Source organism: Tilletiopsis washingtonensis, assembly GCF_003144115.1.
Source record: "Tilletiopsis washingtonensis strain MCA 4186 unplaced genomic scaffold FA09scaffold_10, whole genome shotgun sequence".
Lineage (NCBI taxonomy): Eukaryota > Fungi > Basidiomycota > Exobasidiomycetes > Entylomatales > Tilletiopsis > Tilletiopsis washingtonensis.
The window spans coordinates 643543-670463 of NW_020312007.1; the positions used below are offsets into that span (position 1 = coordinate 643543).

Sequence of the window (26921 nt, forward strand, 5' to 3'; positions counted from 1 at the left end):
CACCTTCACACGCCTCTCCCTCCCTCCACCAGCGGCAGACGCAGCAGCACCCGCAGGCAGCAGCAGCACCCTCGCGCGCGCCCAGCACCAGCCGCGCAGACCCGCACCCGCATATCCGGACCCCTGCCAGACGACGACAGCGCACCGGCGCACTCGTCAACGGGCCCGGCTCTCTGCCGTCTGGCAGCGTCGCGTCTCGTCGTCTCTCGCACTCCGCGTGCCCGTCCATTCCTACACCTCTCGCCGGCGCACACTCTAGCCGCGTCTCTCTGCTGTTCGTGCCTCGCTTGACTTGGCGCAGGCGCAGGCGGTAGAGCCGTAGCAGCCCATTGCCCGTCGTCCGGCGTCTTTGCGCGTTGCGACATGGCCGACATTGCCATGCCTCCTCCGCCGCCGCCGCCGGCTGGCGGAGCATCGCCAGGCGCGGATGACGGCGAGAATGGCTCGTCGCCGTCCAGCAGCACTGGCCACAGCGCCTCGACGGCGCGGCCGGCGCGCGGCGACGGTGCTCCTCCACGCAAGCAGAGCAAGCGCGCCTCGGCCGCTGCCGCTGTCAAGACAGAGCAGGCAACGGGCTCCGCGTCGGATGCGCCGACGCCTGCCGGCCCGCCGTACATCTGTCCGACGTGCAGCACGAGCTACTCGCGTCTCGAGTACCTGCGCAGACATGAACGCCGACGTGAGTAGGCAGCGGAGCTTCGCGCACGCTGCAGATGCATCCAGGCAGAGGAAGCGCAAGGGCGTGCCTTGACTGTCGGCACCGGCCGGCTGCGGTGACGGGACTGACGCTGGACCTCGTGCAGATGCCGACATCAGACCGTTCGTGTGCGAATGCACCAAGAGCTTCTCGCGCAGGTGAGCTACCTAGCGCGGCCTTGCAAAGAAAGCGCCAAAGACTCACCGCGCTCTGCTTTCCAGCGACGTGCTCTCGCGTCACAAGCGGCAGTGTCCCGTGGCATTGGGTCAAGCCGAGCCTGGCGACATCGAAGTGAGCGCTCCTCCCAAGCCCGCATCCAAGCCGCGCAAGTCGGGCGGCAGCTCTCGCAAGCGAGCCAGCGGCGCGCAGAACAATGGCAATGGCCACGCAGAGGGCAGACTCGGCAGTCCTTCTGGCTCGCGCGACAGCATCACGCAGCGCTCGGCAACCGCGGCGATGGCGCGGACCTCGCGCGAAAGCCATAGCGGCGACGAGGGCGAGGTTGCGCCACGCGAGCCGCCAGCGCACTCGCACATGCAGGCACATATGGACGGCAGCTCGGGCGCAGCACACGGCAGCAGCGCCGGCTACCCATACGGCGGCGTCGGCCCAGCGGCCCTGATGCCGCCTGTTCTCTTCGCACCGGCAGACAGTGTCGGAGGTAGCAGCGGCAGTGCTGGCGGGCCTGTTGGCTTTGGCGACGCACGCGGCCCGGCGCACGCATACACCAGCGGCATCGACGTCTCGGCTCCCCTGCACGCACAGGTGTCGGCGCTCAATGCGTACGCCTCGCAGCATGCGTACCCTGCCAGCCCCGAGTCGAGCGCCAGCTTGAACAGCACGACGTCGTCGCCGCGCTTCGCCGCACGCGACATGTCCCGAGTCGGATCGGGCAGCCGCTTCAGTCTGCGCAAGGGAACGTCGTCGCTGGATCAGCTCGCGCGCGCTGCGGGCGGCAACAGCAATGGCAGCGCACCGGCGTACGGCGCAGAGTTCTGGGAGGCGCTCGATCTCTCGGCCAAGGCCGAGGCGGCGCGCAATGCAGCAGCGGGCCACTCGGCGGCCTCGTCCGCCTCGTCAAGCCGCAGCAGAGCCTCAACAAACGGCGCCAGCGTGGGCATGCCTGGCTTCGCGCCAAATGCGCCGGGCCAGAACCCTGCGTTCTCCTACCCTGCACCCGGCGAGTATGGCTCAGGCAGCTCTGCGGATGGCCTGCGAGGCGGTGCAGCAGGCTACCCTATGAGCGATGACGGACAGCCTCCGCCGCCTGCGCCGGCGCCGGGAGGCAGCACACGAGGCGAGCCGCAGCGCTTCAGCAGCGTTACTGGCCCTCTGTCGCCGTTCAGCTCCATCGCACTGACGAGCAGCATGAGCCCGTATCTGTCCGCCTTCTCAAATGCGCGCGACACGCCGCTGGTCTCCTCGCCTAGTCGCGGACCTGGCACGCCTGGAGGCACCGGCAGCGCGAACGTCTTCGACTGGACGATGCGGCCGCCGTCGAAGCCGGCCAGCCAATCGGGTGCCACGGCCGCCGGCAGCCAGCGCCGCGGCAGCGGCAGTGCCCACGCGGCAGGCACCACAACGCCATCCGGCAAGCGCAAGCGCGGCGACGACGACGAAGCGCGCACGGCGCCAAGCAGCCAGGAGGAGCCCTCAAGCATGGACGTCGATGCTGCACAGCTTCTCGAGACGCTGCGCTCGCTGCGCAACAACGGCGTCGCGCATGCTGTGCCGGCATCTGAGCCCGCATCCTCATCGTCGTCTGCCCCAGTCTCTTCGGCCGAGCTCCAGCGGGCGGCTGCAAGCCTCACGGCGGCGGCGGCGACCTCTCCGCCGGGCGCCGTCCTGACTGTCTCTGCGCCCGTCGATGGTCCCACAGAGGCTTTCGCTCGAGAGACCTCGCCGGGACCGGAAGTGTTCCTGCTCAGGCTGCAAGGTGGGCAGCAGGAGTCCGCAGCGGGCACTCGTGGTGGCGCGCCGGGCTCAGAGAGCACGTCGAGCGGTGCCGGTCACGCTGCAGGCGCACCGCTCAGCAGCGTTCCCGCATCGAACGGCGGCTTGAGCGTGTCGCAAGCTGTCGTTGCGCCGTCACCGGGCTCGCAGGCCCTCTGGGACAGCCTCGGGTTTGGCAACCCCGCTGCCACGCCGATGAGCGCTGGCGGCAGCAGCCTCGGCTGGCTCATGAGCCCGAGCATCCAGCAGCTCATCAACACGTTCGCCGTGGGCATGCCTGGCGAAGGCGGCAGCTACTTCTCCGGCGCCACACTCGGCTCCGACAGCACCAGCGGCTCTATGGCCCCTGCTAGCACAGCACCGCAGCAGGCTCTGCCGGCGTCGGAAGGACCCGCCGCGTCGCAGGCACAGCAGCAACAGCAGCAGCACCAGCAGCATGCGCAGGGCCAGCAGACCATAGCGCCGTCGAGCATCACGCTGGAGCGCGCGTTCAGCGACGTCAAGAACCCGTTCTACATCCCGCCGGACCTCTTCCGCGCCTGTTACGCCATTCCGCACTGGACGCTCCCGCCGCTGACCCGGCTGAGCATGCTGGCGCTGCAGTGAGCACCATCGCGGCATGCATCCCGGGCACATCAACTGACAACCTATCTCCTCTGCAGCTCGCAGCAGAACCTGCTCAAGCACTTCCCGATCCTGCACGAGCCGACGTTCCGGCTCGACACGACGCCAGGATGTCTCGCTTTCGCCACGTGCATGCTCGGCTGCCACGAGGCGGGACGCAAGTGGTGGGCGGGCGAAGAGGTGGTGCCGTACACGGGCGCCGGGCCGACGGCCATCATGAATGTGCCGTCGTCGCCAGACCGCCTCACACGTGCAGCTGCTGCCGCGCCAGGCAAGACGCTCGTCGATGAGGAAGACGGACAGGAGCTCGTCAAGCCCGTTGTGATGCAGGAGAAGACGGACATGCTCATGCGCAACTTCGCCGGCAAGGCCAAGACGGAGAAGGACCGCATCTCCGTCGTGCAGGCCCTCATGCTCTTTCAGGGCAACAACTTCCTGGCGTCCGACGCCCGCACGCGCGCAGAGGCCGCTCGTGCGCACAGCAAGGTCATTTCGCTGGCGCGCGACGCCGGCTTCTTCGACGTCAAGGCCTCGCACGCACAGCGCGACATCGACTACAGCCCGGAGGACGTGCTGCGCACGACAATCGGCGAGGCGCAGGGTCTGGCGTTTAGTTATTCGTTCCTGCCGACGTACTTGCCGGGCTGCTCGGACGAGGAGAAGGTTTGGCGGCGCTGGAGCGAGCTGGCCAGCCGGCGGCGCACGGCCTTCCTCATCATGGTCATGGACACGGTCGCCAGCCTGGATGCCGGCACGCCGCTGCGCATCGGCCTCGACGAGCTGGGCCACATGCCGCTGCCGAGCCCCGACACCATCTGGCGCGCGCCATATGCCGAGAAGTGGCGCGCCGAGCTGGATGCGTACCGCGGCCCGACGTTCGACGAGAGCCTGTTCGACATTCTCGCAGGAGACGGCGAGGCCGGCGTCAGCCCAGGCAAGACGCACCCGTCGATCTTTGGCCCGCACGGCCCCTTTGCGCGCCTCGTCGTGGTTGTTGCTCTTCTGCGTGGCATCCTGCATCTCCTCGAGGGCCGGAGCGCCAAGGTGCCCACACCTTCGCCGCTCGAGCGGTGGATGGAGGGTGCTGAGCAGCGCAGCGTAGCGAGCGGAGGCCGCGATGGCCTTGATGCTCAGGTCGATGTCTTCAAGCGTGGTGAGTGGAAACGTGTATCTTGTGCAAAGCATCGCCGAACTGACGGCCGTTGCTACCCAGCCCTCGCGCGCTGGCGCAGCGCCTGGGACAGCGACGAGCTCTGCCTGGTTGCCTCTGGCCCGCTCGGACGCAAGAAGGCCGGGCATGCGCCTCCCGGCTCACTACGGCCCATCAGCGAGGGCATCGTCTTCACCTCGCAGACGGCCTCGGGCGCCACGCCGCTGTGCGACGATGCGCTGCCGTTCTACTGGCTGGCGCACGTGCTGCTCGGCCACGCCTCGTCGTCGAGCGTGCCGCTGCCGCGCCGCGCGCCCGGCGAGGCCGAGCAGGAGGGCTCGCACGACGCCGGCGAGCCGTCGCAGCAGCCGGGCGCGCCAGACTTCCGCTCCATGCTGCGCTTCGCAAAGGCGTGAGTTGCCTCGGGCTGCGTTCATGCACACGCCGCTCATCTACTCCTTCCACAGCTTCGTCAACCAGGGCGAAGGCTCGCCCAACACGTCGAGCGGCCTCGCTGCTGCGAGTGCCTTCATCCCGATCACGCCGTGAGCGCGTCTCGCTTCATCTCTCTTCTGCGCGCTTGCGCCTATTCCGATTTCTCGCTCCTTGAACTCGTTGCCCTGCCCCTGCCGCGCTGCCAATCTTGTACACCTCCTTCTTCCTGTGCCCCTCCTCACCCGAAAGCGCGGCGTTCCTCGCCGGCACCACACTGGTCGCCGCCGCACTGCCTGCCACCTCGTCTGCCTGGTGCACCGCAAATGTATTGATTCGCACTTGAGCTCGTGTGAAGCGCCTCACAAGAGGTGAAGGCAAAGAAGAAGGGGCGAAAGCGCGAGGCCGCGAAGAGGCGCGCACTTCGCCGCCGTCGCGCGCCGCGCACGGCTCGTCCCACCGCAAGCGCGCGTCGCATGACAGCAGCACCACCGCGCGCCCTCTCTCTCTCTGCCTTCCTCTCCTCCTCCACCACGCATCGCGCCGCCATGGCCTTCCTCACGCCCGCCGTGCGCTGGCCCGACGCGCTGCCCGTCACGCTGCCCGACAGCGACGGCATGCTGCGCTCGCTGCGCCCCTTCCTCGGCCCGCTCGGCGCACTGCCGGCGCCGCTGCTGCTGGCGCTCCTCTTCCTGCTGCCCGGCGCGCTGCTGCTGCTCCTGCGCCTCGGCCCCGCAGCGACGCCGCAGGCCGTGCCGGCGCCGCGCGTGCGCCGCACACCACATCTGCTGCTCGCGGGGCCCTCGGGCGCCGGCAAGACGGCGCTGTGGCACGCCCTGGCGCACGACGGCGCCGCCGTGCCCAACTCGACGCCGTCGCAGGCGGCGTCGCGCTGCGAGGCGCGCATCCACGGCCGCAACTCCCAGATCGTCGATGTGCCGGGACACGCGCGCCTGCGCCACCTGGCCGAGAAGGAGGTCGGCGATGCCGATGCGCTCGTCTTCTGCGTCGATGCCGGTGCCGGCCGCCAGGGCGGCGAGGGCATGCGCGAGGCTGCCGAGTGAGTGCCTCCGCCTCGTCTTCCCACCCACTCCTCCCCTGCTTGCGACCATGTCAAATTCCGCGTCTCTCCTGCTCGATAGGATTCGCGAGCCGAAGTGTCGCACACACCAATCCCCGCTCACCGGGGCCGCGCGCACTCGTCTTCGGACGTGCTGTGTGCGCCCGGTTCGAGCATCTGGCCATCTTAGCGCCCTTTGCGTCCGTGCTTCTTGTGCGCGGACGCGGGCCGGTAGTCCCCACATTCTCTCTCTTGACGTCTTGCTTTCTTGATCGCTTCAGACGACGCGGCCGCTGACAATCTGCCAACAGCCAACTTCACACGCTTCTCAGCTCGGCCAGCAAGCGGCGGAAGCCGCTGTCTCTGCTCGTCCTCTTCACGCGTGCCGACCTCTCGCCGCTTCTCGCCGCAGGCGCATCCGACGCCAAGCGGAGGAATGCCGCGCTGCAGCGTGCCACGACGCAGCTCGAGGCCGAGATGACACGCCGGCGCACCGGCTTGGGCGTCAATGCGCAGTCGGCTGCGGCAAAGGTGGGCGCGCTGCGCGCAGTCGCCGGCGGCGGCGGCGGATTTCTTGCGCCGCTCTGGCGTGCTCTGGGTCTCGAGCGCTCGAGCGGCCCGGCGTCGCAGGATGACGACGAGGGCGACGAGGAGGAGCGCGACTACGTGGCATGGGCCGCGTCGGGCTCCGCAGCGGCAGCAGGCTTCAGCTTCGAGCGCCTCGAGCCGGCCGTCTGCACTGCGGGCGCCGCGCAGACGGCGCTGGCCAGCGTCGGCACGCAGCGCGGCTGGGCGCTCGACGAGGGCATCGAGATGACGCTCAAGGACGAGAAGCCGCTTGAGTGGGACGGCCTGCTCGAGCTGCGCGCATGGTGCGCCGCCCTCTGACGTCTCGCAATGCACGCGCATGGAACAGTAATGCTGGGTCTAGATTTTGTGATCGCGCGCAGTGTGATGTTACAGGAGCATGAGGAGGCAAGAGACGGGACAATGACGGACAGACCAGGCTCAGACGGCGATGGCTTGGTGGATCTGCGGCACGCCGGTGCCGCTGAGGACGGGCCGGCCCACGACGAGGTTGGCCGAGGGGCCGTGCAGCGGGTCGCACTCGCCGTGCAGCGCCGCGTGGCCGAGGAACGCCATCGTCATCTCGAAGCTCGCCTTGAGCAGCGGCGACGAGGCGTCGGCGATGCCGCCACGGCTGAAGGGGCGGAAGCCGCCGGCGGCCGTCTGGTAGTCGGCGATGAGGTAGAGGTGGCGCATCGACACGTCGATGCCGTACGTCTGGAAGATGCCAGCCATCTCGCCGACGATGGCGGCACGCGCCGCCTCGACGCCGTACGTGTGCAGCAGCGCGCCAATGTCGTTGGTGTAGATGTTGTTCATGTCGACGACGCCGAAGCCCATCTCCCACATGCCCGGGAAGTTGATGCCCTCAGCCGTGAGGCCCGGCTTCTCGCCCGGCTGCGCCTGCGGAATGAGCAGGCGCTGGATGTTGGGCACCTCGTGCACCACGCTCGAGAGACAGGCGCGCTCGACGACGTTGATGAGCAGCAGCTTCTCCGAGCTCGTCGGCAGCTGCAGCGAGAACTCGGCCCAGCGCGCATTCTTGGCGTCGAACTCGAACTTGGTGACGAAGCGGCTGCTCTCCTGCAGGCGGCTCTCGACCTCGGCGACCTGCTCGTCGACGTCGCCCACGAGACTGTCGGCGTCCTCGCGATCCGTCTCGCTCGTGGCGTCGGTGTCGTCGCCGTTGCGGGACCGACCGGAGAAAGCCGCCTCCGAGCTGGACTCCGCATCGGTCGTCGGCTCGAAGTCAGTCTCTTCGTCGGAAGAGCCCTCCTCGTACGAGGCCTGTGCGGCACCCTTGCGCTTACGCTTGGCGTCGTCGGCATCGCCGTCGCCGCCGTCATCCGAGCCCGCCTCCTCGTCAGAGTCGTCGTCGTCGGCACCAGCAGGCCGGCCGGCAGGAGCGGGTGTCGCCGCGGCCTTTGCGCTCTTCTTGCTGCTGCTCCGCGACGGCTCGTCGTCGTCGTCGCCCTGAGCGGACGGACCATCGTTGAACTGGTGGCCGTGTCCGATCTCGTCTGCCTGCCGTGCGCGGTCGCGACGGAGACGCTTGAGCTCCATCATGATGCCGCGCTCCAGCGTCGGCACGAATGTCGCCTCGAGACCGTGCAGGATGCTCGGCGTCGAGGTGTTGTACTCCTCCTTGCACTCCTTGGGCGAGAAGAGCTCGAGGCGGATGGTGTACGTCTTGCGGCGCTGGAAGTCCGTCTCGCGCGTCTTGCCCGAGATGCGCTCGGTGACGGTGGCCTTGTCGACGACCTGGCTGAGCAGCAGCCGGCTTGCGTCCTTGCACCACATGCGCTGCGACGCCTCGGGAATGCCCTCGAGCACCGGCAGGCGCATGATGGGCGTCTTGATCTTCTGCGAGGCCGTCATGACGATCTCACGCAGACGCGGGATACCGAGCGTGACGTTGGCGGCACCGTGGCCGGCAAAGTGGAAGGTGTTGAGCGTCATCTGAGTCGAAGGCTCGCCGACACCCTGCGCGGCCAGCAGACCGACGGCCTCTCCTGGCTCCACCAGGCCGCGGTGGTAGAGGATCTTGTTCATCGTGCGGAACGCCTCGGGGTTGACGCGCTCCTTGATCGAGCGCATCAGCTCTGGCGCCGGCTGGGCCGCGTCGCCGGCGTCCGACTTGCGGCTCTTCTTCTTCTTGCGGCCGTCGTCGAGCAGCCGCTTCGGGTTGCGCTCGACGTACTCCTCGATGCTTGCGGCGAACTTCTCGGACATCGAGCCGATGTGCTTGGCGGGCGCGAATGCGCTGAGCGCCGGCGCGTACTTGTGCGGCTTCTTGAGCGCCTTCTTCATGTGCTCGCCCGCCTCGTACTCTTCGAGCACGCCCTGCAGCTGCTTCGGGTCGTAGCGGCGGCGGAACGACTCGAAGTTGCGCGCCGTAAAGTCGAACTCCTCGAGGTACTTGCTCTTCGTCACGTCCAGCGAGTCCTCGCCGTAGTGGAACTGCAGCACCGAGCCGTCCGAGTTGCGCACGGTGTGGTCGTAGTGCACGTACACGCCCTCGAGATGCTTGATCAGGCAGCGCTGCAGGTAGCCGGAGCGCGACGTCTTGACGGCCGTGTCGATGAGACCTTCGCGGCCCGCCATGCAGTGGAAGTAGTACTCTTGCGGCCGGATGCCCGTGAGGAAGCGGCCCGACACAAAGCCACCGGCGCGCGACGACGTGTCGAAGGGCTTGAACGACGGCAGCGTCTTGCCGCTGACCATGACGGGCACACGGCGGCCCTCGAGCGCCTGCGGGCCGAGCAGGCACGAGATCTGCGACACGTTGACGGGCGAGCCCTTGGCGCCGGACACCGTCATCATCTGCATGTTGTTGTGCGGGAAGATCTTGGCGAGGCCGTCGGGGATGCACGCCTTGATGATCGACGAGGTGAGGTTGTTGGATGCAGACATCATCTCGGCATCGAGCGCCGCGAGCTTGAGGTCGTCACGCAGCACTTCCTCGAGGCGCACGCGCATGTTGAAGTCCAGATCCGGGTCGTCGGCTTTCCGGCCCTTGGCCTCGCTCTCGAGACCGACGCTGCGCAGCGCCGCCTTGCGGCCCTCGTCGCTGCCGTCGGCCAGCAGCTGGCGCCGCTTGGCGTCGCCGCGCTCAGAGAGCATGAGGTCGTCCATGCGGCAGGTGAAGGCGTTGTGCTGCAGGTACTTGGTGAAGAGGCGCGAGAGGATACTCAGCAGCTTGCCCGCCGTCTCGGCACCGTAGATCTCGTAGACGGCGTGCACGAGGCCGTACGCCGTTGCACCGAACTGCGACTTGTCGAGCACGCCGGAGAGCAGCTCGCCGTCGCTGAAGACGACCTCCTCCTCGCCCGCGTGGTCCTTGCCCCAGTAGCGCCCGGCCACCTTGGCCTTGCTCGACATGTTGAGGCCCTCGGCGTTGGACGGCTTGATGTTGAGCATGATCGTCGAGATGATCTGCTTGCCCGTCCAGCGCGGCGCGGGGCGCATGATCGCCGGCGGCAGCGTCAGCACGCGGCCGCCGCCCGAGTAGTCGTCCTCGGGCCGCAGCGCGCCGTACAGCAGCTGCTGGTACTCCTCGCGCGTGTAGAGCGAGTCCTTGCACGTCATCCACACGCCCGCCACGACGTGGTCCTGGATCAGGCCGCGCAGCGGCTTGCCGCTTGTCGGCACGAGGTACTGGTTGTCCGTGTTGGCGATGTTGTAGCACTCGGCGCGCGCCGCCTGGCTCTGCGGGAAGTGCATGTTCATCTCGTCGCCGTCGAAATCGGCGTTGTAAGAGTTGCAGTTGGCGTAGTGCATGCGGATCGTCTTCTCGCCGACGAGCACGCGCGCCTTGTGCGCCATGATCGACGGCTTGTGCAGCGTCGGCTGGCGGTTCAGCAGCAGGATGTCGCCGTCGCGCAGATGCCGCAGCACCGTCTTGTTCGCCGGCGGCGTGCGCGTCGACGTGCCGAGGCCGGCAAAAGTGCCCTTGGCCTGGCGCGACGTGTGCTCCTGCGGCGTCAGCAGCTGGCTGGCGAGCGCCGTGCGCTGCTCGACGGTCTGCTTGGCGAGCAGCGTCTCGGTGCCGTCCTCGGCGCGCACGGCGATCGCGCCGGGGTACACGTCCGGGCCGTTGATGACGAGCTGGCGCATCAGCGCGACGTTGTGCACCGTCACAGGCTCGGGGAATGTGAGCTTCTTGGCGAACACGGGCGGCACACCAATCTCGTTGGTCTCGATGTTGACGTCGGGCGAGATGACGGAGCGCGCGGCGTAGTTGACACGCTTGCCCATCATGTGCTTGCGGAAGAGGCCCTCCTTCTTCTCCAGCGCCTGCTTGACACCCGGCGGCGGCAGACGGCCCTGCGCCATGGGCGTCGGGTTCTTCGACGAGTCGATGTACGAGTTGACGTCGACCTGCAGCTGGATCACTTTGCCCATGAGCGCGTCGTTGGCAGCCGTGAGGCGCATGACGTAGTCCAGATGCGCGTTCTTTCCGCCACTCGACAGCTCGAGGGCCTTCAGTCCCTCGGGGCCCGAGTTGACGAGCAGTGAGAGCTGCTTGGCGGAGTCGCGGACGTCGAAGCTCGTGTTGATAATCTTCGTGAGCAGCTCGTTCTGCGGGTTCTCGAACGTCGTGTCGCCCATGACGCTGGCGGGCCGAAAGCGCGTCGGCGCGACGGCGAGCACATCCATGAAGAACACGTCGGCGCTGGCGCCATTGCTCGACTGCATACCGAGCTTGCTGCCGCTGGCACGCGTGCCCGGCGCGGCACCGCTCTCGAAGGGGCCGTGCCGGCCGAAGATCAGCGAGCACAGCTGCGACTCGTTGCGGAAGAGGAGCTGCAGGTTCGCGCGGCACTCCTCGGGCGGCATCACGCGTGTCTGCTGGCTCGCCACCTTGCTCTTCTTGCGTGCCTCGCGCAGCTCGGCGCGGTCGACGGGGCGTGCAAACTCATTCTCGCCCATCACGACGTCTCCGTCTCCATCGACACCCTCGCCGCCCGCGAGGGAGTTGTCCTCAATGACGCCCTCCCGCGTCATGCGTGTGGTGACCGGCGCCGGCGTCGTGCCTGCCCGCTGCTCCTGCACCGCCAGGATCGCATCAGGCCGGCGAATGCCGCAGGCCTCGTGCAGCGCCTTCTCGCGCTCAGTCAGGTCGCGCTCGACGATCTTGATGAAGCCGTCCTTGCGCAGAGTCGGGTTGTGCCTGTCGCGCGGCGTCAGACGAGCTGCCGTTCTGGAGGAGCCGCAGGTCTACTCACGCTCCGCAAGGGGTGCAGGTCCGCTTCACAATGATGAGCTTCAGCAGCTCCGCGACGACGTGCTTGCGAGCAGCATACGTCGCGCCGTCGAGCCCCTTGCCTCGCCGCCGGCCCTGCTGCAGCGCCTGCTGAATAGCCAGGCCCACCTGCGTCTCTATCCGCGCGCGGAACTCCGGCACAGTCTCGGCGGCAAGGCCCTTGTCGGCCGCAGCGACCAGCTCGCCATCGCCGTCCTCTGCCTGCAGGCCCTCCTCGGCATTCTTGCTGCTCCGCGAGCCACTGGGCTCCGCCGGCGCAAAGCTCGTCTGGCGCGCGAGCGTCTCGTGTGCGATGTCGTCCGAGGCAGAGACAAGGCCATACTCGAGCAGACGCAGGCGAGCGACGTAGAGGATGCGCTGAGGCAGCCGTCAGACGTGGTCGGCATCTGGCCGCTCGACGGAACTCACCTGCACCTCCGGCAGCTTGAAGCGGTGGCAGAAGAGACAGCAGCCGCGCAGCAGGTTGTACATGTGCGACATGAACAGCGGGTGGAAGACGCACGACGGCAGGTCGATGTGGCCGAAGTGCCCGGGGCACTGGAAGCTGTTCTGCGAGCACGTCTGGCAGCTGTGCGGCGAGGCGGTCAGCCCGCGGCTCGCGCGCTCGGCGCACCGCAGCCACTCACATGTCGGCCTTGCCCAGCGGGCCCAGCGCGGGGTCGTAGAGACCGCCGGCGGTGGGCAGGTTGGTGTTGTCAAAGAGCGTGGCATTGGTGATCTGCTTGACGCTGATGGCGTGGATCTCGGCAGACGTGAGGAAGGAGAAGGACGTGCTGCCGATCTTGCTCGACACGGCGCGCGTGACGTCCATGCTGGGCAGCGGCGGCGCAGCGGCGCAGACTCGGCGGAGCTACGGCGCGGCGTCGTGCGCCAGGTGGTGGTGGTGTGCGGTGAGCTGCGGCGTACGCGCTGGCAGCAGCGACAGCAGCGAGGCAGGCAGGAGGGGTGATGAGGGGTGAGCGCAGGCGGCTCGATGGCGAGAAGCGTGCTCGCCCGGCGCCGCGCCGGTCAAAAATCTGGCCGCGTCGGCGCTCCTCGGCCGCCGCAGCCGAACGCCGGCGCGCGCGCCGCCGCGCGACGCCCCAGTCTGGGTCCCCGCCTCGGCACCAGGGCCTCTCCTGCCTCGAGGTGGCCGCACAGATGCCTCGAGCAGGGAGCGAGTTGCTGTCGAAATACAGCAGACGCTCAGCTGCAGCACCGAAGGACTCTTTGTACACTCGTGCGTCACCAGCCAGGCCGGCCGCATCCAAAAAGACGCAGCGCGCGCTTGACCCTCCGCGCGCGCGGAGGGCGCACGACGTGAATCGGACGGGCTCAAGTCTGCTCGGGAGCACATCGCAGGTCTAGTGATTGCGGAGCACGCAGCACATGTCCTCATAATGATACAGCGTCCTCTAGGCGTCGTACTCTACGAACTGCGTATGGCCCGTCTCCTTGGCGTGCTTCGTGGCGTCCTTCTCGCCCTTGAGCGGCGTGCGGCACTGCCCGCAGCGCAGTGCAAACGTCGCCGTGTCGGTGTAGCTGCGGAGGAGCAGCATCAGCGGCATGCAAAGCACAGCGGCAGCAAGCAACGCACTAGTGACGGGCGCGCAGCTCGGCAACAATGTCCAGCACCGCCGTGCGCAGCTCGTCGCCATCCTCGAGCCCCAAGCCGGCCGGCAGCGAGGGGAAGCGCGTCGTGCCGAACTCCAGCGGCGCTGTCGGATGCGGCAGCAGTGCGAGGAAGTCATAGTGGCTGGCGGGCGAGGATCGTCAGCGCAAGGCGCGAGCAGCGCAGCGCGCAGATAAGCACATGCCGCTGTACACGAGCCACGCGCGCTCCTCGAAGCCCTGCCCCTCGCCAAACGTGTGCACCACGCCCGAGCCGACGTCGACGGCGATGAGCTCCGTGGCAAAGTGCTGCGCCAGGATGGCCAGCTCAATGGCGCCGCCCCACGTCGCCGGCTGCCGCATGCGCTTGCAGTACGTCTCGGGCGCCATGCCGAGCATCACCTCGCTGTACTCGTGCGGCGACGCAACGATGGCGCTACAGACGACTGCAGAGGTACCAGTCAGCTTGTACACCACACTACGGCAGCACAGCTCCGAGCTGGATCTCCGCGCTTGTCTTGTCCAACTCACTCTCGCGCAGCTGAGCACACTTCTCCTCGCCCAGCCCGCCGAGCTGCAGCCCCGCTACAGCATTGAAGAGACACGAGTTGTCGTCCGGCACGATGCGCAGCGTCAGCTCCGAGCCGTCGACCTCGCGGTGCACCTCGGCGTCTTGCGGCGCCCGCCGTGGGGCCGCGGGCGTGGGCGTGGCTGGTGCCGGAGCGGCTGTGCGCGCAAAGGGCGGCGCTGCTTTTGGCTTGGGCACGAGCGGCGGTGCCATTGCGCGTGCAGCAGGCGCCGCTGCAGCAGCGGGCGCAGGCGTCGAGGGCACGGCGGCAGCACGCGGCGTGACCGGCCGGGAAGAGGAGGACGAACCGGCGCTGGCCTGCGACACGACGAGCTGCGAGCCGGCGCTGAGGCTCAGAGGTGCATCGGAGACTGCGGTCGCTGGTGGGAGCGAGGAGAGCGGCACCGGTCGCGGCGGGTAGCCGGTGCGGACTGGCAAGCACAGAGGGTCAGTCGGGGGCTGGTGCGCCAGCCTAGCGGTGCGGAAGCAACATGACGTCTTCGCCATCAGGCCGGCATGTCATCGCTGTCTCTGGTCCTCAGTTCCGCCACTCACGCTCCTGCTCTGCGGCGGCGATGCCTGTGAGCTCGGCGATGCGGGCCTGCAGCGCGCCGAGCGAGGGCAGCTCGGCGAGCCGCAGCGTCGCGGTGCCCTGCGGATGCCTGAGTGGGTGTGAGTGGTGCCGCACACGTGCGAGGCCGGACTGTGCGCACCGAATGCGGATCATGCTGTGCCAGAGAGAGGTGTCCGAGGGTGAGGGTGGGAAGCAGCCCCTTGGACGCGCCCGCCGGTGTTGCTCTTGCTGCGCCACAACACAAAGTGGAGGGGACGCGCGGCCAGGGCGCGGGGAGTCGCGCTCAGCCCGGCGCTCCCTTTCAGCCGGGCCGGCAGCGGCCGTGAGCCGCCTTCGCACCCCGCATCCTTCGACGTCTCTCCACACCCTCGCCATGGCCTCGTCGCCGACGCCGCGCTACGTGCCGCGGCCCGAGCTCTCCTTCCCGCCGGCGGCGCAGCCGCACCTCGTGCGCGCCGTGCAGAAGGATGCCCACTACCTCGCGCAGCTGCAGGCGGCGGCGCACGACGTGGCGCGCAGCGTGCTCGGCGTGCGCGCGCTGCACCGCCATGCCGCCCTCGTCGCCGCCGTCGCGCAGTGCGCCTACTTCCTCACCGCCACCGCCGGCGGCGCCCAGACGCTCGGCGAGGAGTACGTCAATGCCGTCATGGTCGGGCCGAGCGGGCGCGTCGTGCACCGCCGGGTGAGTGCGGCACGGAGCAGGAGGCGGGGTGGTGAACAAGCGAGAAGGCAGCTTGCGAGGCAGTGGCTGGCTTTGCGAAGCTGCGCTACTCGAAGCGTGGCCTCTCGCATCGATCTCTCGGGGCTTCGCAGCTGACCTCCGTGCGGCCACAGCGGCGCGTGCTCTTCATCTTCCTGCACATCGTGCTGCCCATGCTCTCGGCACAGCTGTATCGCAGCGTCTCGCACGCGCTGCAGCGGGCACAGGCCGCTCGCGCCCAGACACACCAGCGCGCCGTGCTGCGCGCCAACGCTGTACGGGCGGCGCCGCCGCGCAAGAGCCGCGGCGACCGCATCGTCGACTGGTGGGCGTCGGCGCTGCCGGTGGAGGGCCTCGAGCGCATCAAGAGTTGGCTGCGCTGGGGCGCCAGTGCGCACCTGGCCGTGTTCTATATGAGCGGCAAATACTACTCTGTGGCGCAGCGCGCGGCGCGTGTCCGATATGTGAGTGTCGATTGAGGACGGCCAGCTGTACAGCGCTGATCGATCTCCAGATCTCGACGATTCCCGCACGGCCAGGGCAGTCGCCGCCGTCGTACGAGGTCCTGGGCTTCCTGCTAGCGTTCCAACTCGTCGTCAAGTCGATGCTGGGCCTCATCCGCGTGCATCGGTCAGCAACAAGCGAGTCAGCGTCCGAGAAGAGAGCGCAGCCCAAGGAGACGGTGCGCATCGACGACTCGATCTGGAGCCACGCCTCGACACCTGCGGTGCGCCTCGAGTCGGGGATGGGCGACGACGTGGCGGCGGACGAGCCTGGCGGTGCACACGTGCCTCTGGTCTACCCCGATCCGGACGCTCTGCCGTCGCGCGAGGCGCTGCAGCTGCCTGCCTCGGCCTCGCGAGCGACGCTCGAGGCCGCACGCGCGGTGGCACGGGGCAAGGCAGCGCAGCTGGAGAATGCAGGCGAGAGCATCCGGAGGTGCACGCTCTGTATGGAGACGCGGCGGCCGGAACGTGGCGCCAGTGCGGTAACGCAGTGCGGCCACGTCTTTGATTGGGGATGCATCACCAACTGGGTCAAGGAGAAGGTGGGTTGACAAGGATGAGCACACTGCTGACGTTTGCTGACGCATGCCTTTAGCCCGAGTGTCCGCTGTGTCGGTCGCGCATCACGCCTGCGACGATCCTGCCCATTTACAACTTCTGACAAATGTCGATACCACGTCACGAGGTCCGCTGAGCGGCGCCAGCGAGCGAAGGTGCGATTGAGCGACGAAGGCGGCGGACGAAGGCGAGCAAATGCCTCGCCCGTCGGGCCTGTCCTGCCGAGCAGTTCGCAAAATGCGATGCGACGGACTGCAGCTAGACGCCTTCCAGGCCCCGAGACGTCGAACAGGGGAGCAGCGCCGCCAGAAGCAGAAGGTACTACGATCTTGCGCACTTTTCATCTGGTGCACCGCGCCGTCGGCAAAAGCCACGTCAGGCGCGAGCTTCGTCACGGCTGCGCTCCTGTCGATCAGGCACAAAGAGACTGCCCGTACTTGGCATGTGCTAGGGGCCAGGCCGAAGCGCCTCCATTCGGCACCCCTGTTGGTTTCATCAGCTTGGCGCCCGGCACCAGTGCCGGAGGACGGACAAGAGCTCGGAGAACAAGGATCGTCTGCGCTGCTTTCTGCACCCGCCCGGAGGCTGGAGAGGCATGCTTGCACCACGAAAGCGTCCGCCGTGCTGTCTTGCCACCCTTCAACCTGGAGCTGGATGCACGCTGCACGAAGACGGCACCGGCGACGGCGAAGGTCTCGGGATGCCCTCGCGGAGAGGAGGCCAGACCGCGTCGTCGGCGTCGGCGTGCCCGCCCAGCGACACTTTCCGTTTCCGCCTGTGGTGCTGCGCTGCTGCCGCCTGCGGGCGCGGAGACCTGCCCAATGCAGCCTGCAGCCACCAAATGCACGCGGCGGGGGGGCGGGTGCGGGCACAGCACAAGCGGCAGCATGCAGCCACAGCGCGCCTGCGCCGCCGCAGCGTGCAGCCGCAGGACAGGCGTGCGGCCTTCATGCGCTGGCGGAGTGCGCGGTGCTGGCGCACGTTGTGCTTGCGTCTGTGCGGCGCTGGCACGGAGGCATGCCACCGCCTCCAAGGCATGGCGCTCCCATGCCTTTCTCCAGCAGCAGACACGGGAAGCACGGGAAGCGTCTGGCAAAACAGCCGGCGGCCATGCGCTGTTTCACCGCCTGCACGCACCCTCGGGCTGCTCTTGCTGAGAGCACAGCGCTGTAGGCAGCTCCCGCAGCCGACGCCAGCTGGCCCTCACTCACGGCACACAGCACGCAGCCAAACGCTGCGTGCTGCTGAGCGCAACGCGGGGTCGCGGGGAGCGCGCGTCGGAGGCTGATGTGGCCAGCCGAGCGCACGCGCGGCGGCACATCAGAATGCAGCGATGCGCGCAAGAGGCCTTTGTGCTGCGCCTCGAGAGGTGCTTTGTGCTTGCTTGAGGCACAGGTGTTGAGACGAGGGCTGCGCGCTGCCGCTGGGCGGAGGCTGTCTCGGTGCGGCGAGTTGGGCTGCATCTCACGTCCTTTGCGCCTCAGCTGCAGGCCACGCGCCGTCCTGGTGCCCTGCGGCGCGCAGACAGCCGCGCTGCCCGCCTTGGCGCCGGCCTTGGCTGCACTCGACTGTGCCGCCTGCTTCCCGGCACAGCGGCACCGGGCGGCGGCTGTGCTCCTCTGAGCTTGTGCCGGGATGCCGTCGATACTCCGCCGGCACGCGCACGCAGCTGCAGCAAGGCAAGGCCTCTCTCTCAGTAAGAGTCTGCATGCCGGCGTATTGCCGTGCGCTCCGCCTCTCTCGCCGCACGCTCCTCGTCCGCACGTCATCTGCGCCCGCGGCGCGCGCTGTGCACCCGCCGACGGTGCGTCCAGCCGTCGGTGTCCTGGCGCTGCTGCTGCTGCTGCTGCGCCTGGCTGGCCCCCTCCGAGCATGACGCGCCGCGTCCCGCTCCGCCTGCTGCCGACGTCGGCCGCTCGCCGTGCCTTTCGTCATTCATTCCAGAGGCAGGGCCATACTTAAGCGGCGCCGGCACCAGCTCGGCGCCCCTTGCAGCCACAACGTCTCTCCTCTGCACCGTCGCACCTTCCCCTCCCGCTCGAATGCGTTCCTCGCTCTCCCTCGCCGCGCTCGTCGGCGTCGCAGCCACGGGCGTGCTGGGCGCCCCGCTGCTGGGCCTCAATGTCGACGTGCAGGAGACGCCGCTGCGCCCCGACGGCCGCTACGGCGGTGCCGACCTCAACCTTACCCGCGTGCTGCAGCAGGCCGTGCGCCTCTCGGAGCACTCGTGGGAGTACGGCGCGGCGACGCAGGCGCTGCTCGAGGTGCTCTCGCCCGAGCTCAGCGTCTTCAGCCGCGACGCCTTTCCCGACGACCGGCTGCCGGCGCCCGACGCCGCGACGCCGGCGCTGGCGTACGCGCGCCGCCACATCCGCACCGACAATACGACGCTCGTCGAGGGCGACGGCTCGGCGGCGGACCCCATGTCGCTCGGCGTCGCCGCCGTGCTGCTCGGCCAGACGCAGCCGAGCTACCGCCGTGCCGCGCAGCGCCAGATGCAGTACATGCTCACGCAGGTGCCGCGCGGGCCCAACGGCGCCATGAGCATGCGCGACAACTACTTCGAGACGTGGGCCGACTACATGTTCATGGCGCCGCCGACGCTGGCCTACTACGCCGTCGCGACACGCAATGCGTCGCTGCTGCGCGACGTCGTGCGCGACATTGGCGCGCAGCGCGCGATCCTGCGCGGCAACCAGACGGGCGACGTCGCCGGGCTGTGGACGCACATCGTCGGCCCGCGCTCCCAGACGCTCGGCCTCTGGACGTCGGGCAACGGCTGGGCCGCGCTCGGCATGGTGCGCGTGCTGGCGACGATCAAGCACTGGCAGTACAGCAACCTCAACCTCAACGCCGAGGCCGCCGAGCTGCGCACGTGGCTCTACGACCTCTTCGGCGGCCTGCGCGGCGCCGCCAAGGACCCCGACAACGGCCTCTACCGCGTCTACCTCGCCGGCGGCGCCCGCGGCATCGACGACGGCGACAACGACGAGTGGAAGGGCGACGTGGCCGGCTCGGCGGCGCTTGCCGCCGCCGCGTTCCGCCTCGCCGTGCTCGACCGCGCCAACGCCACCGACGTGCTGCCGTGGGCGCTGGAGATGCGCGACGCCGTCAACAAGGCCGTCGACCCGGCGACGGGCATCGGCGCGCCGGCCGTGAACCCGCTCGACTGGTTCTCCAAGGTGCCCTTCACCAGCGGCAGCCCCGAGGGCCAGGCGTTCATCGCCATGATGGGCGCCGCGCATGCCGACTGCGTCGCCGCCCAGGTCTGCGATGCCTAGAAGCACCGGCTCCCTGCTCAAGCACACAGCGGGCTCGCCGGCCGGCCCTCTGCTCCCCCTGTCACTCTTCCATCATCTCTCTTGTTATCCTGTCACCGATCCCCTCATCTGCTCCCCGGTCACACATGGTCTCGTCTGTCTATCTAGCCCCGCGTGTGTTGCCTCCCTGCACGGTCAACTAGACACTCGCAATACGTGCACTGCCTCATGCTTGATCGGCAGGGCCCGTGGCTGCGGCCTCGGAGGCAGCTGCAGACTCGGCCGTGTCCGTCGCGGTGTTGTCTGCGGCCGGCGCCTCTGGCGGAGGAGCAGCGGCAGCATTGGTGGTCTGGACAGATGGCGTGTTGCTCAGCACGCGTGGCCGCAGTGTAGCAAAGGTGAGGTACGACGTGTGGCCTCGCATCTGCGGAGAGGTGTGAGCATTGTGACTGATCGCAGCCGCAACTCCGCACAACTCACGTCCTGCAGCGTGCGCGAGTACACGTTGGCCTGGCTGAGCTCGCGCTTGACGTTCTCTCGCGGGTCGGGCAGCTTCACCGTCCAGGGCGTGGCAGTCGCGAGGGCCTCCTCCGCCGCGTCTCGCGGGTCCTGCATCTCCTCGTCGCCGTTTGCCTCGGCCTGCGCCGTCTCGGCCTCGGCCTGTGCCTGCGCCTCTTTCTCCGCCACGCCCTCGGCCACGAGCGCCGCAGCTCGCTCCTTCACAACGCGAGCACGGCGGCTGCGCTCGATCTGGCCCAGACGACGCTGCGACTTGTTCGCCTCAACCTCGCGGATCTTGCGGATGGCGTCGCCGACAGGCACGAGGGGCGCCGTGCGCGCCTGCGACAGGCTCTCGTGGTTGCGCACGAGCGACTCGAACGTCTCAATCTCGCACCAGCCCTGCTTGCGCATGGCCTCGGCCGTGCGCAGCACCTGCTCGATGCACGGCGAGAAGCAGCACACGCGGCCGGCGACGTCGAGACGCAGCGCCTCCTTAGCCGACTCGAGCGCGTCCCAGGGGGCTGGCAGGTCGAGAAAGACACAGTCGGCCACGTTTGACAGGCCGAAGCCCTCGCGGCACACGTTGCGATGCCGCAGCGAGACGGTCCTTGTCAGGCCGTGTGCCTCGAACTCGGATCTGCAGAAGGTCAGCGCTGAGACGGGCAGCCCGTATCGGACCTGAGAGGCCGCTCTCCACTCACTTTGCCTTCTGCGCGCGCGTGGCGTTGAACTCGAAGCTCCAGACCCGCCCGTCGTCCTCCTCAACATGCGGATCTGGGTCCGTCAACATCGGCTCGACGGCCTTGGCCTCGGGTGCCTCTGCTGCGTCGCTGTCCACCGCTTTCCGCTTCGTCCCCCTCGAGCCTCCGTCCCGTGCGTCGCGCTCGTCCATCTCGGCGCCGTCGCCCTGCCAGCCGCGCCCGCCGTCCCACTGCCGTGCACGCCCGACGGTGCGCGCGAGAAAGTGTGTGAACGAGCCGGAGCCGGTGCCGGCCTCGATGATGCGCGAGCCGGGCGTGAGGGCGAGCTTGAGCGTGATGAAGGACATGTCGGGCGCGTAGAGGATCTGCGTGCGGTGCGGCAGCGCCAGCGTCCACAGCTCGGGCGTGGGGCGCAGCAGGAAGAGGTAGCCCGTGTTGCGGCGTGCGCGCACCTGGAGATGCAAGTCAGACAACAGCAGCACCGCAGCGCACGCTGCACGCTCACCCGCGAGCCGAACGGCTTGCCGACCATGTCGGCGTGCGGGAACGTGCCCCACGTGTTGGTGTACTCGTCGCCGGGCGTGACGCGCAGCGGGATGGGCGTGCGGTCGCGCGACTGTGCAGGGACTCAGCGTGTGCACACCGACGTGTGCTGCAGGCGCGTGAGGCACGCACAATGAAGACGATGACGAGGTCGCCGGCGTGGATGAAGCGGCTGCTGCGGAAGGCGGCGCTCTTGGCGACGACGGCGCACGCCGACGCGGCGCGCTGTGCGGCACTGCGGCGCGGCGGCGGCGTGGGCGCGGGTGTCGTGGAGGAGGAGGCGACGGCCTCGGGTGCGGCGGGCGCCGGCATGGCTGCCTGGGTGCTGGACATGGCGGACTGTGTGTGGTGGAGGCGAGCGAGGCGGCGATGCTGCGTGTGCTGTGCTTCTTCGCACCAAAAAGCTGGAGACGCACCCGCGCGAGAGAGCGTGGGAGCACGACGCGCCTCAGCGGGACGCGTACAGCGCTCGCTCGCGGCCGGCCGCGCCCCGAGCGGCGTGCGACACACTTGACCCGCAGCGCCGGGTCGAGTGACAGGCGCACCCTCCCACCACCACAGCCGCACCGCCCGCCGCACCCGCTCGCCGTCTCTGCGCGCCGACAGCTGCTCCGCGCCGCGCCATTCACGGCACAATCTGCCGGCGTGCTCGCGGCGCACCGTCAGACGCTCGTTCCTCCACTTGGCATGTCCGCCTCTCAGGGCACGGCGCTGCCGCCGCGCGAGCAGCTGCTGGCGCTGCGCGATGCCGCGGTGCGCTCCAGCAAGAACGCCGCGGCCTCGTCCGACAAAGCCTGGAGCGCAGCGCTCAGCGTCGTCGACGCGCTGGCGGCAGACCTGACGCACGAGCGCGCCGAGCACGCGGCGCTGAAGCGCAAGTACGAGGAGGAGAACGAGTCGTGGCGCAAGTTCAAGGCGTGGTGGGCCAGCAAGCTCGAGGGCCGCCGCAGCCGCATCCTCGCCTCGTCGGCTGGCGCCAAGACCCCATCGGGCAGCGGCAAGCCGCGCTCGCCGCGGCGCGACGCGCTCGATGCCGACGAGCAGGCGCTCCTGCTAAAGGTCGGCCTCGACCCCGGCCAGCTCGTGCTCGACACCAGCTCAGGCTCTCGCACTGCGGCAAAGCGACCCGGCGACGAGGACAAGTCCGCCTCTTCGCCTGCTATGAAGCGTGCGAGGGCCTCAGATGGAGGCGCTGCAAGCAGCGGCAAGTCTCGCAGCCGCGCGTCGAGCGGACAAGGCTCTCCACTTTCGCGCTCCGGCAGCGGACGGCGCAGCCTCGGCAACGTCACCAACACGAGTCTCGGTGAAAACGCAGAGGCTGCTGCTGTGGTTCGCGCCGCATCGATGGAGGTTTCGGACGACGAAGGCGACATCAGCGGCATCAAGGTCGGCGGCAAGGCTGCCGCCGAGAAGATGCCGCCGCCGGCTGCCAAGAAGTCAGCAGGCGCACCTTCGGACGTGCCCGCTCAGCTCGCACCGCTTGCCGCACCAGCGAACGACAAGACGCTCCCGTCTCGCGCTCCTGCCGGTGCGGCGCCAGCCGAGCAGTCCTCCAAGGACGCGCCAGCGAAAGCCGCAGCCCGGCCAGCCACGCCGGCCAAGCAGCAGAGCTTCGGCTCGGACAGCTCGCAGGAGCCGCCGCTCTTCTTCCACAGCTCTAAGCGTCCGCCGCGACCGGCTGTGCGCAAGCCTGCGGCCGACGGCCTGTCAACGCCTGCGCCCGCTCGGCCTGCCGCAAAGGCTCTCACTGCCCAGGCATCTCGGGCAACGCCGGCCGCCAAAGCGACTGCCGAGGCCGTCAGCAAGCCTGCGCTAGCGAGCGTGGCTGCAGCGCCTCCCGTGACGCCAGCCATGGGCACGAGTAAGAACGCAGCGGTGAGCTCGAGCACGATGCGAGCCGACGGAGCGCAGAAGGCGACGAAGGAGCCGGTAGCAAGCGACGCATCACGGCGCACGCGCATCGTGCCGCCACAGACGGTGCAGCCGAGCGCGGCTGCTCGTGCCGCGGCGCCCACAGCTCCTCGCAGCAACCCACCACCGGCACCGGTGTGGATCAGAGAGGGCGACCGCAATCCGCGGCCCGAAGGCTCCAAGTCGCGTGCTCCTCTCGACAGCGGCGTCTCGGACTTCGGCCTCTCCGATGACGAGCAGCCCAACGCCGCCAAGGACGGACCGAGCAAGAGCGGCGGCGCAGCGATGGAGCTGTTCGATGCCGAGGACGCCGAGGAGCGCAAGCGTCTTCGCCGCGAGAAGCGTCGTGCAGAGGCTGCTGAGCTCGCCAAGAACCCGAACAAGTTTCGCGGCAACGGGCGCTACGCCCGCGAAATGTGCGTGGCGGCCGTGCCTTGCCGAATGAGAGCACAGTGGCTGACTTTCCGTCTACTGCAAACAGTGAGGGCGACACATCCAAGACCATCAACTCAGAGTACCAAGTCGACCCCGAGCGCAACGGCGGCGCGGCCTTTCCCCACAAGGAGGTAGTGCGAAACAAGGCGGAGCGCCAGCGCATGCACGCCTTCGACTGCGCGTGCTGCTCGGACGTGAGTCCGTCCCTCTCTTGGAGCTGCACGCCGCATGCTCACGCTTGCCAGCAGTGGTACGAAGCGGTCGGACCTGGCGCACCCGACGCCGAGCGCGACGCCGCACGCCAGGCGCACCTGCAGCAGACCAGCCGCCATCGCGCGTATGGCCCGCCTTCTTCGACGCCGCCTGCGTACTGGTGCGTGAAGCGTGGCTGAGTGTGCCAGCCGCTGCTGACCTTTGGCTTGCAGGCGCGTGGACTTTCCTGCGACGCCCGACGCCGAAGACATCAACCGCAAGGCGCAGGAGGAGCACGAGCGCAAGCGCCGCCAGATGGAGACGTGAGCACCCGCCGCGGCTTGTCGCGCCTGTCATCGCTGACCCTGCCTCACCAGCGACCCGCGCTACAAGCGCCGCCTGCAGTAGTAGCCCACTTTCCCGACCCGCATCTACGACCACATCACCCAGCATCGTCCCGTATGACCACTCATCGTTCTAGCACCGTCCCGACTCATCCGCATCAGCATCCTGTTGCACAATGCATTACCATCTACCGCAGCAGCGACATTCTGCGCTCCTCGGCCATGCGCCGCTTGAACATGGCGCCCGCCTCGCTGCCCCACACCTCAAACGGCGAGCGGCCGCGCGCCAGCACCTCGTCCTCGTGGCGCTTAGCCTGCGCCTTGGAGAAGACGGCGACGTTGGAGAGCGCCAGCGGCATCGTCGAGTCCCAGCGCAGCAGCGCCGGGCGCGTCGGCGTGTCGAACGGCGGCACGATGGAGCGCTGGTGGAAGACCTCGTCGAAGACGTAGGCGCAGTCGTTGGTGCTGAGCGTGTTCAGGCGCGGGCCGACGGGGTCGCGCGCGATGCGCCCGCTGCCGGGCGCCGGGAAGCGGCGTTCTGCTGCCTCGAGGTCCTGCCAGATCTGTGCAACGGAGCGAGTGAGCAGCAGTCCCGAGCTCAAGCTGACACAGGAGGCCGCACCTTCTCGTAGAACTTGCGCGCCGGCTTGTTCGGGCTCGGCTCCTGTGGCCGCCCGGCGATGTCGCAGATGACGTACGTCGCCGCGGCCAGGCCGAACATGGCCGGAATGGGACCTGTGGAGCGTCAGAGCGCGGTTCGGAAGCGTCGATGGGGGCAGAACTCACCAAGCACGGGCAGCACGCGCACGCGGAAGTCGTTGAGCACAGCGAGCTCCTCCACGTTGCCGCGCTGATACTCCTCCTCCGGCAGTGGCAGCAGCCGCACGTCGCTCTTCGTCTCCGTCGAGAAGACGACGGGAATGCCGAGCCGCACGCTCTCGGCATTCTCCGAGCTCTTCGACTTTGACTTTGAGCGCACCGGACGCGCCTCTGTCTCGGAGCCTTGCCGAGCGGCGAGCGCGGCGGTTGACGCGGCGCGAGAGAGTGGATTGCGCTCTTTCGGCGCACCAAGCGAGGAGATTTGAGGAGATGGCGAAGGAAGCGGAGAGGCGGACATCTCGACGAGGCTGTCGCGGTGCTCCGCCTGCGGCAGCGCGAGCGACGGCATCGGGCTCTGCCCATCCTCCTCCTCATCGGCCAAAGCGGCCTCAGGCAAGCGCACGGTGTCGTCGGCATCCTTCCCGTCGTCGCTGCCCTCGCCTTCCAGCATCGGCGTGCCGAGCGGCGTGTGGTAGGCAGCCGAGCCCATGCTCGAGGCGCTCGATGCTCGCCGCATGTGCCTGTTGCGCGAGGAGCTGTCATTCGCCCAGGCAGACGGCGGTGGCCGTGGGGACGTCGCGGCCGCGCCGCCGGGCAATGGCGACGCGACGAGCGGGGCGCGGCTCTTGGGCTCGTTCTTCGGCAGCGTGATGCGCGACGGGATCTCAAAGGGCTTGACGTCGTCCCTCCCTTGCAGGATGCTCTTGCGGATGGAGGTCTGCGCTGGCTCAGGCGCCGCGCTGTCCTTCTTCTTCTTCTCCTTCTCCGGCCCGAGCGAAGGAATGCCCATCATGCGCAGCTTCCTCCGCACATGCCGGCTGAGCGGGTCTTCGCTGGTGTCGGTGAGATCTGCAATCTGGATCCTGCTGGGATCGCACTTGGCGCCAGCGCCCATACTGCTGAAGCACTTGATGCCCTGCCGGTAGCAGTACGCCAGCAGCTCCACCTTGGTGTCGAGGTTGTCGATGGCATCGATTACGTACGTTGGCTGCCGTGTCTTGGCGTCTGCCGAGCGGCCCACCGGGCGCGAGGCTCCGAGCAGGCGCGGCGCCTCGTCGCCCTTGAATAGCTCGACCCAGGCCTCCACGTGCGCCCACGGCGCGATGCGCGCAAAGTGCTCCGAGCAGACGACGACCTTGGGCCGGCCCACGTCGGCGAGCGTGGCGACGGCGTGGCGGTTCAGCGACGAGAGGCTGACCTGGTCAAAGTCGATGAGGCGGAGGGCGCCCACGCCGGCGCGCAGCAGCGAGAGGGCACACGCCGAGCCCACGCCGCCGGCGCCCACGACGACGACAAAGGCGCCGCGCAGGGCCGCCATGCCTTCGTCGCCGAGGAACGAGTAGTGGCGCGCGAGCTGCTCGCGCACCAGGCTCTCGTCGTACGGCTGGTTCGACTGGCTGCGCCGCAGCGGCGACGGCCGCAGGTGCGGTGCAAAGTCGTGGTGCGAGCCGGCGAGGTTGGTGAGGTAGCGCGGCGTGCCGCCGTCGGTGGAGGCCTCCTCTGCGGCGCCGCCCACGTCGGTGCTGCGGCCGGCGCCGTGCTTCTCGGCGCTGCGCAGGCGCGCCGCCGTGGCGCGGCGCGCCGAGTCCTCGAGGTCGGTGCGGCGCGCCTTGCGCGAGAGGCGCTGCGTCGCCAGCAGCGCGCCGGCCGTGGCGAGCGAGGAGGTGACGGCGACGGCGGCGATGACGAGCTTGGGCGACTGCACGAAGCTGGCGACGAGGCCCGGCGGCCCGCCGCCCGAGCCGGCGCTGCCGGCGGCCGGGCGCGAGGTGGAGGCCATGCGGCACGAGCCTCTGCCGCAGCAGCGAGACGGGGCAAACGGGAGCTGCGCGGAGGCGGTGCAGCAGGAGCGCGCCGTGAGAGGTCCGCCGCAGATGGAGCAGAGAAGAAGCAGGCGGATGTGGTGGTGTGAAGGCGGCAACGGCAGCGCGCGGCCCCCTGGAAGGAGGGCGCGCCTTGGCCCTGCAGCG

At 68.8% G+C, this 26921-nt stretch overlaps 11 protein-coding genes across 11 annotated transcripts; 6 read left to right on the forward strand and 5 right to left on the reverse strand.

Annotated features, from left to right (window-relative positions):
* The first annotated feature begins 10 nt into the window (after positions 1 to 10).
* Positions 11 to 5198, forward strand: FA09DRAFT_329916 (hypothetical protein). The gene is made up of 6 exons (XM_025742388.1): positions 11 to 679; positions 804 to 855; positions 919 to 3252; positions 3313 to 4427; positions 4488 to 4836; positions 4892 to 5198. Exons 1-6 carry the CDS (start codon positions 364 to 366, stop codon positions 4971 to 4973), a joined length of 4248 nt encoding a protein of 1415 aa, XP_025598596.1. The 5' UTR covers positions 11 to 363; the 3' UTR covers positions 4974 to 5198.
* A 188-nt stretch (positions 5199 to 5386) lies between these two features.
* Positions 5387 to 6842, forward strand: FA09DRAFT_329917 (hypothetical protein). The gene is made up of 2 exons (XM_025742389.1): positions 5387 to 5916; positions 6228 to 6842. The coding sequence occupies exons 1-2, from the start codon at positions 5474 to 5476 to the stop codon at positions 6802 to 6804; spliced, it is 1020 nt and encodes a 339-aa protein (XP_025598597.1). The 5' UTR covers positions 5387 to 5473; the 3' UTR covers positions 6805 to 6842.
* On the reverse strand, positions 6827 to 12722 carry FA09DRAFT_360578 (beta and beta-prime subunits of DNA dependent RNA-polymerase). Its single transcript, XM_025745248.1, has 4 exons — positions 12376 to 12722; positions 12158 to 12317; positions 11712 to 12106; positions 6827 to 11656 (listed from the first exon to the last, which is right to left on the reverse strand). Exons 1-4 carry the CDS (start codon positions 12558 to 12560, stop codon positions 6925 to 6927), a joined length of 5472 nt encoding a protein of 1823 aa, XP_025598598.1. The 5' UTR covers positions 12561 to 12722; the 3' UTR covers positions 6827 to 6924.
* A 421-nt stretch (positions 12723 to 13143) lies between these two features.
* FA09DRAFT_343301 (OTU-domain-containing protein) lies at positions 13144 to 14651 on the reverse strand (the record flags this gene model as incomplete). The annotated part of the gene is made up of 6 exons (XM_025744590.1): positions 14621 to 14651; positions 14463 to 14569; positions 13871 to 14338; positions 13542 to 13785; positions 13326 to 13484; positions 13144 to 13270 (listed from the first exon to the last, which is right to left on the reverse strand). Exons 1-6 carry the CDS (start codon positions 14632 to 14634, stop codon positions 13144 to 13146), a joined length of 1119 nt encoding a protein of 372 aa, XP_025598599.1. The 5' UTR covers positions 14635 to 14651.
* Positions 14652 to 14854: 203 nt separating this feature from the next.
* FA09DRAFT_338731 (hypothetical protein) lies at positions 14855 to 16348 on the forward strand (the record flags this gene model as incomplete). Its single annotated transcript, XM_025744139.1, has 4 exons — positions 14855 to 15163; positions 15316 to 15645; positions 15696 to 16229; positions 16283 to 16348. The coding sequence occupies 4 exons, from the start codon at positions 14855 to 14857 to the stop codon at positions 16346 to 16348; spliced, it is 1239 nt and encodes a 412-aa protein (XP_025598600.1).
* Positions 16076 to 17686, forward strand: FA09DRAFT_25668 (hypothetical protein). Its single transcript, XM_025739719.1, has 2 exons — positions 16076 to 16229; positions 16283 to 17686. Exon 2 carries the CDS (start codon positions 16441 to 16443, stop codon positions 17416 to 17418), a length of 978 nt encoding a protein of 325 aa, XP_025598601.1. The 5' UTR covers positions 16076 to 16229; positions 16283 to 16440; the 3' UTR covers positions 17419 to 17686.
* On the reverse strand, positions 17564 to 18273 carry FA09DRAFT_25730 (hypothetical protein). The gene has a single exon (XM_025739722.1). It carries the CDS (start codon positions 18178 to 18180, stop codon positions 17710 to 17712), a length of 471 nt encoding a protein of 156 aa, XP_025598602.1. The 5' UTR covers positions 18181 to 18273; the 3' UTR covers positions 17564 to 17709.
* A 14-nt stretch (positions 18274 to 18287) lies between these two features.
* On the forward strand, positions 18288 to 19526 carry FA09DRAFT_360581 (hypothetical protein; the record flags this gene model as incomplete). Its single annotated transcript, XM_025745249.1, has 1 exon — positions 18288 to 19526. One exon carries the CDS (start codon positions 18288 to 18290, stop codon positions 19524 to 19526), a length of 1239 nt encoding a protein of 412 aa, XP_025598603.1.
* A 64-nt stretch (positions 19527 to 19590) lies between these two features.
* On the reverse strand, positions 19591 to 21592 carry FA09DRAFT_329921 (tRNA methyltransferase complex GCD14 subunit). The gene is made up of 5 exons (XM_025742390.1): positions 21383 to 21592; positions 21213 to 21323; positions 20708 to 21159; positions 19986 to 20643; positions 19591 to 19929 (listed from the first exon to the last, which is right to left on the reverse strand). The coding sequence occupies exons 1-5, from the start codon at positions 21581 to 21583 to the stop codon at positions 19732 to 19734; spliced, it is 1620 nt and encodes a 539-aa protein (XP_025598604.1). The 5' UTR covers positions 21584 to 21592; the 3' UTR covers positions 19591 to 19731.
* A 2069-nt stretch (positions 21593 to 23661) lies between these two features.
* On the forward strand, positions 23662 to 24115 carry FA09DRAFT_297490 (hypothetical protein; the record flags this gene model as incomplete). The annotated part of the gene is made up of 2 exons (XM_025740209.1): positions 23662 to 23969; positions 24022 to 24115. Coding segments are annotated over 2 exons (402 nt in total), but the record flags the coding sequence as incomplete, so codon positions are not given.
* Positions 24116 to 24289: 174 nt separating this feature from the next.
* FA09DRAFT_360584 (hypothetical protein) lies at positions 24290 to 26859 on the reverse strand. The gene is made up of 3 exons (XM_025745250.1): positions 24919 to 26859; positions 24755 to 24867; positions 24290 to 24695 (listed from the first exon to the last, which is right to left on the reverse strand). The coding sequence occupies exons 1-3, from the start codon at positions 26729 to 26731 to the stop codon at positions 24321 to 24323; spliced, it is 2301 nt and encodes a 766-aa protein (XP_025598606.1). The 5' UTR covers positions 26732 to 26859; the 3' UTR covers positions 24290 to 24320.
* Positions 26860 to 26921: the final 62 nt, after the last annotated feature.